This window comes from Parasteatoda tepidariorum, chromosome 7 (assembly GCF_982258835.1).
Source record: "Parasteatoda tepidariorum strain Cologne lab strain chromosome 7, Ptep-v5.0, whole genome shotgun sequence".
NCBI classification, from domain to species: Eukaryota; Metazoa; Arthropoda; class Arachnida; order Araneae; family Theridiidae; genus Parasteatoda; species Parasteatoda tepidariorum.
The window spans coordinates 102,742,513-102,757,349 of record NC_141761.1 but is presented as its reverse complement, the minus strand read 5'-3'; the positions used below and the strand labels follow the sequence as shown (position 1 = coordinate 102,757,349).

Genomic DNA, 14,837 nt, shown 5'->3' with positions numbered 1-14,837 from the left:
GTACTGTCACTTAGGTAAAATGGTCGCTTAGGTCCATAATGACGTTTACACTGCTGTTAGCTGACGTCACACTGATAGCTGACGTCACACTGGCAATTGGATCAAATTGCATTGTCCATTAAAATTTCAAGACAAGGTGGATTTTAGCTAAGCATACGAGACATTGCGAAAATAAACCTTATAATTACCTAGATTTAAGATTATTTTCACCTTGAGACTAGCTTAATTGAAAGATTTTTTCACGCTAAGACAACCTCAATTTAAGGTTTTTATCGGTTCTTAAAATTTAAGGTTATAGAAGGTTGTTTTCCAAGGTTTTGGATAGGGTTAATGTGCGTAGAACAGAGCAGATTGTCACAGATCTCGTTTTAGAGATAGAAGGTTTACACGTAAACCGCATAACAAACCTTTTTAGGTTTACTTTAAAAGGTTTTTGCCGAGTGAAAATAAACTTTATTTTGCTATCTAGGTAGTAGTATTAATTTTTGCAGGGGCTTAGAATTCAAATCCGTCGAAAAAAATTTTATATTTATTCAGCTTAAGTAGGTTTTGACTTAAGTTATAAAACATGGCTTAAAGCATAGTCTACACTAATTCATTAGTAATATTTCATCCTAGTGCGTGAAAACCAGATCAAGAGCTCATTTTTTAAGGTGCCTTTTTTTGCCTTGAATTTCCGAAATCTTATTAATGGCTATGCATCTATGCTTATACTTAATATTGATATGTCAAACTAATTTATAAGATAAAAATCAAATTTGACTTAATAAATGATGAAATAATATTCTTCAATTATTTAAATAATAAATACACACTTTTAATTAAGTCATTGAAACAGCTATTTTACATAATTTGAATTTAGTGCAATTGTTAAACATAAATTAAAAAGTATTATAGGCCTTAATACCAATTAAACAAAACAGTGTTAAAATCCTTTATTTAAGATTCTATTTTTTAATTAAAATAATTTATTTTAACTTTGTGTTTGCTTGTTTATTTTTATAAGTAACGATATATCAAATCATCTATTTTATGACTTGTCTACACTAAAACGTTGAAATTGTTATAAAAAGATTGCTAACTCTGTTCAAAATGAAGATAAGTTATTGTTTTTGGTAAATTTACAAAAATTATTCGCACCATTAGATAAGATTGAAGAAGTTATTTAAGAATGGATATAAAAATTAGATTTAAAAAAAAAATCAATGAAGATAGATTTAAATAATATAAATACGGAATGGTCACAATAACGTAGCCAGAGGCCGATTATTTTAACTTTATTGTAACTAACGATTACTGTAACTTTAATTGAAATTTTTTATCTAAAAAATATAATTTTGGCGAATTTCCTTGAAACTGTGTTGATAATAAATAAAAGCCTTCATTTTTAATATTTACAATAGCAATTAATTACTTCTTAAATGCACTATGAATAAATTAAGAAAATCAAATAATTACCTACAAAATCCCGAAAAAAGTGTACTTAACGTTTGCAAAAACACTTTCACAGCCATGCACTGGTTCCATGAAATGTGCCATTCGACTTTTTCTAATCCTGTCATATTACTCTCCACATCAAATTATGAAAAAAACAATCGATTTCTGAATCCTGCTACATCCCCTTAATAATGAATTTTATGTTATTCTGTTGAGGTGACGCCCTTGTTGAAGTCCACAGAGAGTAAAGGTCATTATTTTATTTACAATGACCTACGTGGAATTGCACATGTTCTGTATCGTTTAGTATGCAGGTTGTAAGGTGGCACTTTTGTAATTCATCATTCATTAGGCATTGCTCAAGCAGCATAAGTAAAATAATATGTATATATCTAAATCAATCTCCCATGAGATTAAATAGGTCAACGACTGCCAAGTCCATAAATGATCCTAGAAAATTTTCGCGGCAGCCTGAACAAAATTTCTTCAAATACTAGACAAAAAAATTTTTTTTTAAAATTTAATTATTACTCACAATTTGTTTATTATATGCAGAAGTAAAGCATCTATTTCCGTATAAATGAATTCAGTGTTCCATTATTAATTCCAGTTGAAATTTTTTTTTGTATTATTTAATGAGGGAAATAACTGCAAGGGAAAAAATTCTAAGACGCAGGATAAAAACGTAGCATTTTTGGATTTTACAATTAGAAATAACCCTTCAATTTCAGGCCTGTCTTCATCGTAACTATTCGCATGTCTTATAGATGGTTTTATTTTATTTTATAACCCTCGTTGAACAGCCGATCCAATTTTATGGGTTTACGACTACTAATGTTCAACTCCGTAGCCTTGTAATTTTGAACCCAATCCAGAAGACAAGGGAACTCCTGGATCAAGTATTAGGAGAAATTTGCCTTCGTGGATGACTTTTTGATGGAGCTAACCCGTATTTGCGTTATATGGAGAGGAAGACCACAAGATCCTCCCACGGTTAGCCTGACGGCAAGTGAACTCTAACCCATGATCCGTCTACCACTGAGGATATTTCACGTCAAGCAGGATGCGGAATTCGTATCAACTGGGATTCGAAACCGGTTCGCCTCATTGTGAACACTCTATCCCCTGAGCCATCGCGGCTCTCTTATAGATGGTAGGCAGTGTAAAGTTAAGCACAGGTATCGCAAGGGGTTAATATTCGTCTTAAGACTTCCAAGTTAGTACTTTCGATTAATTTTTTCACCAAAGTTTGAAAAAGCGCACCACCTTGTATTGCTTAACATGTTTCTTTTAATCTTGTTCGCCAAAGATAATGGAAAAAAAAGCCACAGTTTAACGGCCTTAGACTTGAAGCAAAGATATCATTTTAAACTATGTATGCAATATTTCTGTAAATAATGATCAGGGCATTAGAACAAACATATAATTTAAATTATTTTTAAAGTTTTTAAACTCTTTTTAAAAAGCCGCCGATTTGGCAATATTTTCCCACCTAGATGAAAATTATAAAAATCGACGCCTTATTTTCATTTTCTTTTGCAAATTTTTATGAGCCCAGATAATGCATAATTAATGATAGCTAGATACTGACAGATATACCCAGATAATGATATTGCATTTAATGCAGCATTGGATTAAGTTTTTAAATATTAAAAAAATTTGAGCACAAAAGCTTTTCTTTTTCAGAAAACTGTGGTTTTTCTCTATATTGACATTTTGCGTCCTTTTCAGAACACAGAAGGCGCCGGCTAAATATAGGCTAAACTTGACCTAACAGTCATAAGTGACTGTTGCAATATCTCAGAAGTTATGAAAATAGCGAATTATTCGTAAAAAAGCTTCATTTCATGAGACGGTAGAGCCTTCGAAAAACAGACTTAATAAATTTAACGCGTTAATAAATAATATTATATAATAATCCATAGTATATTTTAACGTAATATTTTTTAATATGTTTAAATATAATAAATATTTAATATATCTTAATATAATATATTTTGCTCTTAGCTTAATTCGTTTAAATTTAGCAAAAAACGAATTTGGTTAACTCTGCAAGAACCATCAGAAAAAAATTGGAAGAACCATCAGAAAATTTCCAAATAATACTCAAAACATGGTAAACTTTATGCTTTCTTCCTGTTGCTATATTAGTTTTCTTAAATTTATTTAGGGTGCTCCACCATTTAGAATTTATAAATTACAGAAAACGCTTTTAAATGGAAGAATACGCATAAATTTAAACCCAAATTGCAGAAATAAAATTTCCTGGAATCTTAAGCCAGTTCACACATCGCCTCATAAACGTAAAATAAGCGGAGGGATACACCGGAAGTTTTCTTAATTTCTTCCGGTTTTAGGTAGTTTTTAATTATTAACAAATAAATAACGAAACTTATTTAGAGTTAAATTGTTTAAAATTACATGCATTACCGGCAATGTACGTACTGCAGGTATTGTACAGAAAGAAATATAAGAATTAATATTTACTTAACCAAAGTATTAGATACAATGAATAGGTATTGTATAAAATAACAAGTGCTTTTGTTGTGAATGTTACGGGCTAAGTGAGATATGCCCGCATAGCTCACAATGTCTAAATATTGTAACCAATACCAGGCATCTTTGGGCAATGATTCCAGATATAATTTAAATATAGTTAGACAAGAAATAAGAACATATACTTTGCTAAGTTAATATTCACTAAATTATCATAATTAGAGCATTAGTATGTACTTTACTTAGGCATTGTATAGGGACAAATTTTCCTTAAGCAAAATATGAGTTAGGAGATTCCCCGAGAAAGAAACAGTGCAAAATTATTTTTTTCCCTTTCTCGTTTTAAAAAAATATCACTGTGTTGATGACCAGTGCTGATTTTCTTTACTCAATAAATCAATTAGGTACTTGCACTTCAAGAAGACCTCCCATACCCACACATGTGATGTATGACGTCAGCTAATCTTTATCAGCAAAGTGACGTATTAAAGTTGAGCTAAGTTTCTCTACATAAGTTCGAATGTTAATTAACGATAAGTTCATTAAATACAGAACCGTATTGCACATTGAATTAGTTAAAATATAATTCTTTCTCGTCTACTTTATTCATTTAAATTAGATTTATTTTTTGTTTATATATTTAATTGGGTATAATATGAAAAAAGCACAACTACTTCCACTTACTAGGAATAACATTTACCTTTTAGTTTAATTAATAAACTGAGTTTTAAATATGCTTACTAAATTCATAAACTTCGGTAAAACAACAATATAAATTATTTCCAAAGGAACTAGACTAATACAATTCCAACCTGGCGAGTAGCGACTTATAACAAGACACTTCGTTTGATGCTTTTACTTGTTGCTAAAAATCAGGTTCGCAGAAAATGCTGTTTACTAGTTAAATTTAGTAGGAATAACACGATCTGTGACGTAGGCTATAGTATACCCAATTGTTCTGTGACATATTTTTGTTTTCTGTATCTGGCAACTTTGATGCATAACTAGTTTGTTTATGTTCCACGTGGCTTCGTGTATTTGTGTTAAGTCTCTGTGTAAATGTACAGTGAAAGAATTTAAATCTTTGAGAAAGAATCTTTGTGAAAGAATTTAGAATGTGCCACTTAAGATAATTGTTACTTGACGGGCTTGGCTTATTCGAAATAGAATAGAAAGAACAGCTGCTAACGTAAACAAATGTCACGTTTCAACAATCAGTCGAGCTCGAGATACTAATACTACGTCACTTGCAGGTATCCCATTTTTATGAAAGACGAACTTTCATTAGTTGGTTATTATTGACAATATTTAATTATAAGAAACCATCAGTGTAAGATATATCGGGTAAGTGTATACCGGGCCAAAATATCTCTGCTAGATTATATATGGTTATAATACAGAGTGATTAGTACTGACTTAAGCCTTATAATTGTTGAAGTAAAACACATGAACTTAGAGAATGCACCAAGAAACTAGCTCTAGCAAATAATAATCGTAGTCGGACTTTTTATCAACATTCATAAATATTAGGATTCATTTAAAAAATTAGATTACAGCGCTTTTTGATTAAATTAGCTTAATCTGCGTTATTTTCAAAAATTAAGAAACATATTTGCAAAATGGTGAGAAATAATAATAGTCATTGCGTTTTTTTTTTTTTTTTAAAATACTTTTTGCGAACAAATTTTATCTTATTGATACTGTTCTTTAATTTTCACATGTATTTTTCAATCATGCAAAAACACAGCTTCCTACTTAAATTAACATCTTTTAAATCAAATCAAGAAATTGAATGCAAAAGCGGAATGTACATTGAAACATTTAAAAGCAATTACAGTCGTTTATAAAATTTAACTTAGCACGTATTTTAAGGCTTGCAGGTGCAAAAAGGCCTAATTTTGAAAATGAGTATTCTCGTAGTTTCCAATGAACCTGAATTACATCAAACCTTTCTGCATTATAACTTCTGTACATGTTTCATCAATTTAATCAAATAAATTATTTATTTGTACGTTTTTTTGTTCGAACTTGAAGGAGCTGTCTTTTTATGTAATTAGTATCTATTTTACGTATTCAGCTATCGTGACATTTTCATCATCTATTCATAATAATGAGAAGAGAAATTTTGTAAAATAACTAAATATTAGATGAACCAAACACACAGTTCGCGTTCATTTAGTACAAAAAACTTTAATAGATTGATAACATTAAAAAAAGTGTTTTCCTACATCCTAATTTCATCAGATGTCATTTTTAGTACGTTGATTAAGTAAGTACGTAGATTAAGATTTTAGTAATTAAGTACTTAGTAATTTAGTTATTAAGTACGTTGATTAAGATTTTAGTAATTTGATTAAGGTACCTTAATCAAATTAGTATGCGTCGTGTTGAAATATTATTCATGGCATATTTAAGTTAATTTTCCTCTTTAAAAATAAGGTTTATTTTAATCTACCAATAATATTACAGTATATAAAACTAAATTTCAGATGTCTTTATTCCTAATTGTAATATGGGTCCTCTTAACGAAAAAAACCAGTGTGAAAAAGTGTCAAGAGTAATTATGCTTGAGAAAACGCTTAAGAAAATTTAAATATTTTAGCGAAAATGTTTAATTTATTTACCATATAAAGGTGCATAAAAATATTCATCCAGTAATCTTAGACGAAAAAACCCTGGAAGTCTTGCAGCTTTCCTCTGACGTCATAGCAGCTCCAATTAGTGTAAATTTAGGCTCCTCTATAGTGGACATGACATAATGGACTTAATGTAATGATCGACATTCAGTAAATGCGTTGTTTCGATGAGTGCGATGTCCCAATGAAGGCATTTAACCGAATCAGAATCTTGGAGAGTTGTTGGCCACTTAGAGGGGGGCTAAACACAAGTCGAAGTAGCAGAAGCCATTGGAGTTTCACAAAGTGTGATTTCCGGTATCTGAAACCCTTTTTTTTTGGAGATTGGAAATGCAGGTCGAAGATCAGGACAATGGCGTAGACGTGCAACAACGCCCAAATGAAAACCGTTATTCAACGCTAACGGCTCGAAGACACCGAAATATAAATGCCACTCTTCTTCAACAACACTATTGCTCGGCTAATGGCACCACAGTTTCGGCACACTTTCCGAAACCACCTTCACGCTGTAGGTCTGTATGCTCGCCACCAATGGTGTGTATCACGACGTCACGTTAACAGCAAGGCAATAGTCGGTTCCCCCAGTGAATGAGCAACAGAACATGTGAACTGGTGGAGAAAGGAGTGGCGCAATAATCTTTTCTCGGACGAGTCCCGTTTCTCTGTTCTGATAATAGGCGTATTTTCATCTGGTGGGAACGTGGCACTAGAAACAATTCTGCCTTCGTGCACGAAAGTGCAAGATTTGGTTGTGGGGAAATGATGGTCTATATAGAGGGCCAACATATGTTGGCATCTCTATTGATGGGTGCACAGATCTCCATATCATTCGAAATGGAACTCTGACTAGTTGCCGATATTGGGATGAGATCCTGAGACCTACTGTAGTCCCTTACGTTGCAGCAATTGGATATGACTTCATGTTAATGGACGACAATTGCAGGCCACGTCGTGCTGACTTGGTGAATGATTTCCTTTTGGAGGAAGGAATCATACGAATGGAGTGGCCAGCGTGATCTCCGGATATGAACCCAATCGAGCATGTTTGGAACAGACTGAGCAGACAAATTGCTGGACGCCTACCACCCCCATAAATTCTCCAAGAACTGGAAAGAGATCTTCTGGAGGAGTGGGGTAAAATACCCCAGCTCCAGTTCGGAGATTACGACTATCAATGCTCAACCCCATAGTCTTTAATTTTGAACATAATTCAAAAGAAAAGGGAACACCTTGATAAAGACACACTAGTTGTTTAGGACTATTTTAATGGAACTAACCCAAATTTATGTTACATGGAGAGGAAAACTTCCCACTGTTAACCCGAAGGCAAGCTGATTCTAATCCATGACTTGTCATTTGTCTGTCATATAGGATATTTTACGTCAGCACTATGGTTAGTGCAGAACTCATATTTATCAGCTAGTGCAGGGATTCGAACTTTGGTCACTTCATTGGGAGACGTGTTTTATTGGATTATAAATTGAGGTGTTTATGACATAGAGCATTATTTTTTCTCTTTTCGAAGATATTTAAAGCAGGTATGTTTAATAATTTTTCCGGCTTCAAAATTCATTAAGTACTATATTGAGTTCCAATGTTTAACATGAAGCTATAATTGTAAACTTGAAGGGTACATTTAGATCTGATTTGAAATGAAAATAATTTGAATGAATTAAAAGTTGTAACTTATAATCTTGATACCAACGTAGATAATAAAAATTGAAATAAATAAATATTAATATATGTAATTATGTTATATGTAGTTAATTAATATATGTAGTATAACGAGATATTGCAGAGTTAGCTACTTATACTGCATCACATAAATGTAATGGTTGTGATCGGAATTAGTTACAATATTGCATTATTTAGAAAAATCTAATATTCTTCCTTACAATCTAATGCTGGTCTATATAGATTGCAACCTAATTTTGATCAAAACAGTTTATAATCTAATACAGGTAAATGTGATACTAGTTGTGATTGGAATTGGTTACAACTTGATGATTTTGTGGACAACTGAGTTAGCTCAGTAACTTACTGTTACATAGTATTACTCATGTAATGATTAAAACATATATAGTGCAAGTGTTAAGAGGATGGTACCATCCAAGATAGAAATTTGGGGAAAAGGTCACGATGATTATGCAGGATGAAATTAAACATCGCACTGAAGGGACAGGTGGTTCTTAAAGATCAAGTTAAGAGGATCATATAGGAGTAAGTAAGATACATATTTCTGTTATCTTGACTTGTATAAGTTTCAAAGGCTATCATTTGAGTTCTTTCTTTAACAGAATTACTTTTTTTCTGAATACTATTAAGTGAGGTTTTTTCAATTTAATTTACATTTAAGGCAAGTGTGCAAAATAAAAAGCAGAATACCCTGGATAACTTTTGATCTAATGATTGAATCTTCACGTTCAAGGACTTAATCTAAATGGTTTGAGGGGGTGACCTTAAATATGTCAATTAAGTAGTGCTAAAGATATTGTAAGCTACAAAATCAGACACAAAAACGTACTTTCTCCGAATAAATATAGCTTTTTTTGACAGATTTGAATTTCTGGCCCCCAAAATATAGGGAGCATTCTGGAAAATATAGTCCCTATAGTTTGGTCAGGAGAGTGGTTCAAAATTTGAACCTCTTAATGTTAATTTTACTTTTTGCATATTTTACCATACGTTGAGAACTTTTAAAGCGAATCGCAAAATTTTTGCTCGCAATTATAAAATTATTTTATCTTAAGTTAATTCTATACAAAATGTAACTCATAGTAAATATTTATTATCATTCTATTTAATGAAAGTCAAAAATATTTTGAATTGTAAGATCTAAAATTTTTTACATCATTTTAAATGTCAAAATACTAAGTGTAAGTGAAATCTGTCAAACAGTTCCTGAGAATTTTAGAAAAACTTATATTTTTAAAATTCAATTTCTCAGGAATTATCTGACCGATTTCGCACAATTTTTGTATTTTGACATTTAAAACTGCTTTCTTTAAAATAATGTAAAAATTTGCATACCTAACAACTCAAATTTTTTTTTACTATTTTTAAATAGAATAATGAAAAATATTTACTGAAAATTATATTTTGCTTGGAATTAGCTTTGGATAAATACATTTTATAAATGGGTGCAAAAATGTTTAAATTTTCTTAAAAGTTCTTAAGATATTTTATAATACGCTAAGAGTAACATTAATATTAGGGGTTCAAATTTTAGACCGCTCTCCTGACGAAACTATAGGGACAATATTTTGAGGGCCAGAAATCTGAATCTGTCGGAAAAAGGGTATGTTTATTCAGAGAAAGTACGTTTTTGTGCCTGATTTCATAAACTGAAATATTGTTATATTCCATCAGGGGTGATTGTGAGTCTGATTCAACCTGGAAAATTTCTTGAGTAAAATCATTAAAGATGCATAATGTCTTTATAAATTTAAATCATTGATATTTTCAAAACATTGAATCTAAATATATCATATACAGCATAATTTAAATGAATAATTATGTATAAGTTTATTTTTATCTCTAATCACATTTATTATTCCACCAGAAAAAATATTTACAAATGAAAGAAGCCAGTATAAATTCTAGTTCTAATATTTTTAAATAAAATATACCAAGAATTTTTATACATAAATGTGATCAATGATTTCTTGAAACTTCTGGACCAAAGATTTCTGGAGCGCAATTAGGGAAAAATCCGGATTTCTTCTGGAGCACAATCACCTCTGTTCTATATATACTTTTACTTTATTACTCTTATCGTATTTGTGACTACATTACATTAGTCATTACTGAGATTTTTTCATTATGTGACTTAAAAACATACACTATTTTAAAAATAAAAATCATGTAATTTGAAAAGCTTTGAAGCTAATAGAAGTAGTTTTAATTTGTTCTATTTTTTAAATACAATTTCCTCTACAGCTGCATTACATATATTGGAGATCGAGAGTTTCTTAAATGCAAAAATATGTTCAGAATATGTTAAATGTACAGTTGCCGAATCAAATAAGACACAGCTAATTAAAATATATTTTATTTGTTCGTATAAAAGTGTAAAATAGGTGGAAGCAGTTAAAAAGGTATCAATAAATTAAAACAAATTAAAAACGTAACACATGTAAAAGTTTAGAGGATTATTCTGTTGCATTTGCAGTAATATTCATGTCTTCCATGAACCTCTCCAACATAATCTGTATTTTATGAGGCTGATGATCAGAAAACATATCTGGATTCACAATTATTTTGTGAAAGTTGACTCCTGTTACCCAAACTGGTTTACTCCTGAAAATAAGTGAAAATACACTTTTTTGAATAAATGTACAAAATCAGTAAAATTTGAACTGATTAAATTCATCTCATTTAACATGTGCTAAAGCAATCAAAACATCTTTAGAGTAATATGTTTACACATAAATTTGTTTTGTAGATCCAAATAAAATGTATTGTCAGAATTGTTTTAAAAATCTTTGAATATAGAGTGTTCTGTTCTTACTAATCTCAAAATAAATATTTTTTAGAAACCTTCTAAAACGAAAGTTAAAAAAAAAAGAAAAGAGTTTTGACCTTTTAGAGCTATTTAACACATTTCTTCTCTGATAATAAGGAAATGAGATTATCACTATTGATAATATACCTGAGGAATATTTTGTTTAACTCCTTATAAGAATAATTAACCATTTTATTTAGATAAACTAAAAGATTAAGTTCACTAAAAATTCTAAACCAAATTTATTATCACATTCTACTATTATCCTAGTCTTATGACATATAGCATGTGTTGTATAGTATTAAAAACCTAAGACAATACTATACTCAAGGTTTACTGGAAGGAGTTAAAATTGCTCATTCAATAAATGAAATTAATATTGAATATTTTTAATCTATACTTTAATGTATAAGATATATTTTAGCATGTTTAGTTTACCAATCATTTCAAAAGCATTTATTAGAAATGCATCTAAATATTATCCTACGTTAAATAATTTATAGAAATTTCAATTTTTTTTTTATAGAATTTTATTAAATTACATTTTTTTTCTAGTAGAAACAAGAAATTTAAATGATTCCAGACAAGCATATTTTTCATGTATTTTATCAGCAAAATTGAATGAAACAAATCCAAAGATTATAAACGTTTTATTTAATGTTATTGTGAAAAAAAAATTAATTTTCTGAATTATTCTTATTGACTTGTTTTGTCCCGTTTGATTTAGCATAAAAATATATGTCAAGTTATTGACCTACTTGACTAGACAATAATGCTGGATGTTTAAATAGGTACAAGTACAAAATGGTACTTTTTTGTATGTAAATAAAACCGTCATATATTTAAAACTTCTCATATATAATCAATAACACATGTTTACAGCAGCAGACTGCTTAATTCAAAAAAAAAAATCTTGTTACGAAATCTAATGTAGAAACCTGATAAAGCTACTTTGTACTTTAGAATTAGAAGCTAGATAGTCTCTTTATTTTTTTCTTTCCACCAAGCCCTGAGCATGTACCTAGGTTATACAAAACCCTTAACCATAAAGCCCAGGGCTTGGCCACAAGTCCAGCTCCACCCCAGCCAAGGAACGGCCCAGTCATCGGTATTTATTTTGAAATTTTGATGTGTACAAGACAATATTCGCAGAATATAAATACACTGCTGGACAATTGCTAAGGACGGATCACAAATTTGCAATGTAGCATAACATTAACCCTTTGCCAACGGCGGGCACAGCATATGTGCCGCTCAAAAAACTTGCCCTAACAACGGCGAAGGCACAGCAGTTGTGCCGGCTGTTTCCTTCCCCTCAACTTGCTTGACCACCCATTAACCTGTCTTTTCATCGCACTCCTCTTTTAAAAGGCCCTTTTGTTGGGAAAGGAGCTATGAGTACATCAGAGTCTTCTTTGACTTGGCTGAAAGATATTTATGTTTATTTCTATTATTTGGCGAATTTTGAGTGCTTATAAACATTTCATTGTCTTATGAAGCTGCGCTATCTTTATGATAGCTTTGATAGCTGTGCTATCATTACTTATTTTCATTTGAGATCTATTTCATAAAATTATTTATTATTTTGTTTTATTTTCGATTCGGAATCTTTTCTTTATATTAGTATTCCCCATTTGTGTTTAGAACTTTATGAAATTTTCAATTATTTTTTAGTGAAAAAATTTTATTTTCCATATTAAATATTTTATACAAAATTTCATACAAAAATATTTAAGTTTTCAGCTAAAAATTTTTTTAAAAAAATTAAAAAGGTAAACTAATTAAATTTTTATAGTTAAAATGAGCTTCTTTTAAGATCCAAATAATTTAAAAATATAAATGTATTTAGCTTTTCATGGCAAAAAAAAAGAAGGCAGAAAAAACACACACACACACACAAATTTCTTATAGTAAACTAAATTGCGCTTTTTTTTTTATCTAAAAGGAAGAGAACTATTTTTGAAGAATTTATTATTTAAGAAAATTAAGAATGTGGCGTCCAAAACTGAATCTAACTCTCTTTTTCAGATACAGATTGTTTTTGAACTTGTTTAATAAGTAATTAGTAGAAGAATTTAAAATCCTATTATTATTATTATTATCCCTTTTTAGTATATACTGCCAGGAGGAAACTTGATTCATTTCTTTTTCTACCACTTAACCATTTTTAGGCAGAGAAATGACTCAAGAAAAAGCTATTCAAATTCATTTCAAAAAGCTATATATAAACTCAAACATAAATATGATTATGAGTTTGAACTTCAGAAAATTAAAGGAATTCCTAATAGAAAAGAGTGAAAGAACAAGTATAAGTTCTTAATGGTGTATTGAAGGGGAACAGATATAGTTATAAATAACTAAAGATCAATGAATACTTGAAATGCTTGAATTCTCTTTTTAAAAATTAACAATTCTCAAATTTTGTCAGGTATGAGGCATTTTAAAATTAGGCAGAATCCTTTGTGTTTCAAAATAAAGACGATAACGCACCAGACGATACTTTGGAGGTCTGCAAAATTGACATATGAATGGAAGGTTGAGTTCTATATAGATTTTTACTACACAAAACCACCTTTTAAATAATAATGGTTGAAAAGTGAATAAAGTTGCTGTTGTAGATAAAAAAAAAAAGCGGCTCAATAAAAAGGATTGCAGTCTAAAGATAAAATCATTCAAACTGTGCCTATTCTTGATAGTTGTCATGTGTTAGAAAGGCAGAAAAGTTATATTGTGAACATCTATAGGATTGTCTTTAATATTTGACCTTGAACAACAAGTTTACTCTCAATGAAATAATCTTCATTTCTCAAAATGCCACCCATATGATAAACTATTGAACTACATAATGCTCCCCCCCCGCTCTATTCTCTGAGAAACATGCTTTTCTTAAAGCAATCAAAACATCTTTAGAGTAATATGTTTACACATAAATTTGTTTTGTAGATCCAAATAAAATGTATTGTCAGAATTGTTTTAAAAATCTTTGAATATAGAGTGTTCTGTTCTTACTAATCTCAAAATAAATATTTTTTAGAAACCTTCTAAAACGAAAGTTAAAAAAAAAAGAAAAGAGTTTTGACCTTTTAGAGCTATTTAACACATTTCTTCTCTGATAATAAGGAAATGAGATTATCACTATTGATAATATACCTGAGGAATATTTTGTTTAACTCCTTATAAGAATAATTAACCATTTTATTTAGATAAACTAAAAGATTAAGTTCACTAAAAATTCTAAACCAAATTTATTATCACATTCTACTATTATCCTAGTCTTATGACATATAGCATGTGTTGTATAGTATTAAAAACCTAAGACAATACTATACTCAAGGTTTACTGGAAGGAGTTAAAATTGCTCATTCAATAAATGAAATTAATATTGAATATTTTTAATCTATACTTTAATGTATAAGATATATTTTAGCATGTTTAGTTTACCAATCATTTCAAAAGCATTTATTAGAAATGCATCTAAATATTATCCTACGTTAAATAATTTATAGAAATTTCAATTTTTTTTTTATAGAATTTTATTAAATTACATTTTTTTTCTAGTAGAAACAAGAAATTTAAATGATTCCAGACAAGCATATTTTTCATGTATTTTATCAGCAAAATTGAATGAAACAAATCCAAAGATTATAAACGTTTTATTTAATGTTATTGTGAAAAAAAAATTAATTTTCTGAATTATTCTTATTGACTTGTTTTGTCCCGTTTGATTTAGCATAAAAATATATGTCAAGTTATTGACCTACTTG

The 14,837-nt window shown here is 29.8% G+C and overlaps 1 protein-coding gene across 7 annotated transcripts in view; it reads right to left on the bottom strand.

Moving 5' to 3' along the window:
* Positions 1 to 10,604: 10,604 nt before the first annotated feature.
* LOC107436671 (diacylglycerol lipase-beta) overlaps positions 10,605 to 14,837 on the bottom strand; it is a 42,807-nt gene continuing 38,574 nt past the window's right edge. For all 7 annotated transcript variants that reach the window (XM_016048482.3, XM_016048467.4, XM_016048457.4 and 4 more), the window contains one exon: positions 10,605 to 10,868. In XM_016048482.3, coding sequence (XP_015903968.1) covers positions 10,721 to 10,868 — 148 coding nt within the window. In that variant the 3' untranslated portion in view covers positions 10,605 to 10,720. The remainder of the gene's footprint in view (positions 10,869 to 14,837) is intronic.